General features: G+C 40.1%; 1 protein-coding gene across 1 annotated transcript; it reads right to left on the minus strand.

The window, feature by feature from the left end:
• Positions 1-392: 392 nt before the first annotated feature.
• Positions 393-1,638, minus strand: LOC109431530 (peritrophin-44-like). Its single transcript, XM_019707758.3, has 2 exons — positions 867-1,638; positions 393-662 (listed from the first exon to the last, which is right to left on the minus strand). Exons 1-2 carry the CDS (start codon positions 1,473-1,475, stop codon positions 420-422), a joined length of 852 nt encoding a protein of 283 aa, XP_019563303.3. The 5' UTR covers positions 1,476-1,638; the 3' UTR covers positions 393-419.
• Positions 1,639-3,310: the final 1,672 nt, after the last annotated feature.

Consider the following 3,310-nt stretch of genomic DNA (forward strand, 5'->3'; position numbering starts at 1 on the left):
GACAAAAAACGATAGTAATTATGTAAGTAACTGCGCAAATTTATGTTAAGACAAAATTGTTCAAACCCCAAATACCAATTACAGTTTCCCCCTGAGGAAGACACTATCCCCGTGTCGAAACGTCGGGTGAATAAAACAACTTTTAAATCCCAAGACTGCGTAGCCGTTAATCGAGAGATTCAACCATACAGTCGTATTTCAATAGCAAAGGTCATACTAATATGATAACTGCTTGCAATTGCAGTTTCAAGGCCTGGTTGAACTTGGATGGAGTTCAGAGAGACTGAAGGATATAGGTTCAGTTCAGGACTCCGTGGAGAAGGATTCAACATTCGACGCAATTACAGCGAACTCAGCTTAGCAAGAAAATAATAACAGGAAAACAATGTGCATAAAAATCCATCAAGTCCGATATGTATTTACTTCTTTATTTGCACACCAAAAATATCCAATGGAGGATCCGTTATACACTGAGAGCCCTCGTCCGTTCGTGGTCGACAGTTTCTTGTGTTGATGTCAAAGATCAAACCATCGGCACACTGCACTGGACCAATTCTGTCTCCATCAAAACAGATGAAAAAGGTCGTGCAAGATCCCTCCTGCGGAATGTAATGTAGTCCACTGGGAGGACACTCGCTAAGATCCGGCGGTATGGTCACAACCTGCAAAAAGAAAAAGAAAAGCAAAACGATGAGTTTCTAGGATTTTTTTTTTTCAAGAACATCATATCAGACGAAATGACAAATTAGAAATTGGTAAACTGAAATATCAATAAAAACATCAAAAACTAAAAAGAGTTATGAAAACTTTTTGAATGCTTCTTCAAGTTTTCAAACATTGAATATTGCCACGGCTTTGGTACCTACTTCGCATTCCACATTTTCCGCAATATCACAACGCCAATTGATGGGATCGAACAGCAGACCATCATTACACGCCTGAGATCCTCCTAGTGGCTCTCTTCGGAAGCAAATGAAATATCTAGCGCAGTCATGCGGATCCGGAACCAGTGTGGCTTCCTCGGGATTGATGTTATTGGGGCACACACTTTCCTCGCAATCTACATTGGCTTCCAATTCACAGGTTCGTGAGACGGGATTGAACATCAACCCGGCTGAGCACTCCCTCAAAAATCCCACTCCATTGGCGCAAAGCGTGTATTTGCGACATTCTCTTTCGATTGGGAAAAATTCTATATTCGGCTCAGTTCCCGACGCTTCATCAGACTCTTCACAAATGAGACAAATCACATTCCAGGGATTATCGCAAATTTGCCGCTCTTCGTTGAAGTAGAATCCATCCGGACAGCGACCAGGAACTTCCGTTTGGCGAACGCACGTGAAAAATCCTTCACATGATCTGAAATCGTTTGCGAAATACCCGTCCGGACGACCGATACACTGATTGGCTTCCAGCAAGGGAACTAGTCCCAACAGAAGCACTGCATTGAACACCACGGCGGTTGTTCTTTGCATTCCACTGATTAGCTTGCCAAATGTACGTTACAACACTCTGATTCTTGATTTCCGACTGACAAACCAAGTTTCGCCCAGACATCATCCAACCTCAGATACGTATTAGTATTATCTATGCCAAGATGGAACTTGCCCTGGGTGGTTGATTAGTACGATACCGTAAATCAAAAAATCCCAGATAATCAGCTCGGTATCTGATATGGTGGCTGCAGCGGACGTAGACGTTTAAAATTCCCAAATCAGCTGGAAGCATTACTACGCAAATCCCTTGATAAACGGAATCTAGAAAAATACCACCCTGTACGAGTCACGGCCAAATTTATTACTACAACCTGCTTGAATTGTCACGTGCGGGCACTAATTAACTGGTTTCAAACGATTCGCACAATCAGTTGATAAGGCACAACAGTTTCAATTCATCAATCAACGCAGCTAATCATTGATTTATTTATGGTTGTTAAAATACTTATCTTTTACTTCTTCGTCTTGGCGAAACGTCCCAATTGGAACAAATGCTGATTAGTTTTTTTTTTTTTTTGTTTGTATTTACGTGTATTTTAACTTATGCTAATTCTACACTCGCTGATTAGTGTTCTACGAGCAATTGCACAATTATCAATTGTGGAACCGTTTTTCCTATACTGCAATCCGCCGTAATATTTCCCTACAATAGCGCCAGGTATGATGTGTAGTATGCGTGCCTCAGAATAAGAGCTTGAAATCAGGTTGTCATGAGCGCAAAAAAAAATCAGTTGTGCGCTCGAGCATGTGCTATGTTGAAACACATTTTTTTGCTATTTTTCATCGTAATAGGCTGTTTTACCTCACGTAACTTCTACCAGACACACCGTGAAATATGCCAGGAAAAGGCCTACTTTCCCGCACCAAATTAGCAATGCTGTAATGGCTCATTACAGCACTGATTTGCGTTGCGTAATGAACCGTTACATCACTGTTTTCAGTTTTGATCAACTTCTTGATGAATTTTGGGCGCAGTTTTGAAAACTTGTGACAACTACACAGTATAACCTGCTATGATCAGACTTTCTTAAACATGGCTGTGCAAGCCTCGTTGGATAAGCACTATCATTTACAAACGATCATTGCTGCATTGGCTCATGCTTCATACAAAAAAAAAAATTTTTCAATGTGACACTTATACGCGAGACCTGATGCCGACAAGATCAATTTTGATTCTCCAAACACAATGTCCTAACAATGTGTTGCGTGACGAAGAGTTATTTTCCGTAAATATGGTTGCATAGGAAGCCACTTGCTTTACGTTCAATAAGAAGCTGACTAAAGGAAGTTCTCGTATAATCGACATTATAAGAACCAACATGAAGCGATCGCAATTCAACTCGGAATTTTGAAAAAATGAAGTAGAAAATGGAGAGCTCTGCGTTGCTGTGGATGTAAGACCGATATTGAAAATATCGGATGGATTAGAAAAATTATAACTAATACTTCGAATAAACACTCATCAACAATGTTTTAAAGGTTTTGGGAAACGTTGCGAACCAAATTTGTCAAATGATCCGGCAATAAGTGTATGGAATAATGAAGTGCTTAAAGTGGATTGAGCCTCCCACTGGATCGTGAATTTCTCAGAATGCCCTTGCAGTATGCAGATAAGCGGACGATCAAAATTCGGACTTTGGATATTCTGGAGCTATACGACAGACACACTGCAGAAAACCTCGTGATAAAAATTTGTGAGATCCTTGGAACCGTACCACATTGGCATAAAAAGCATTTTGACTGTCAAGATTAAAGAAGAGCCAAAACATCTAAATTTAAAAAAAAATGAATTTGTTGAACTAATTTTAAATGGA

This window comes from Aedes albopictus, chromosome 3 (genome assembly GCF_035046485.1).
Source record: "Aedes albopictus strain Foshan chromosome 3, AalbF5, whole genome shotgun sequence".
In the NCBI taxonomy this organism is placed as follows: Eukaryota; Metazoa; Arthropoda; class Insecta; order Diptera; family Culicidae; genus Aedes; species Aedes albopictus.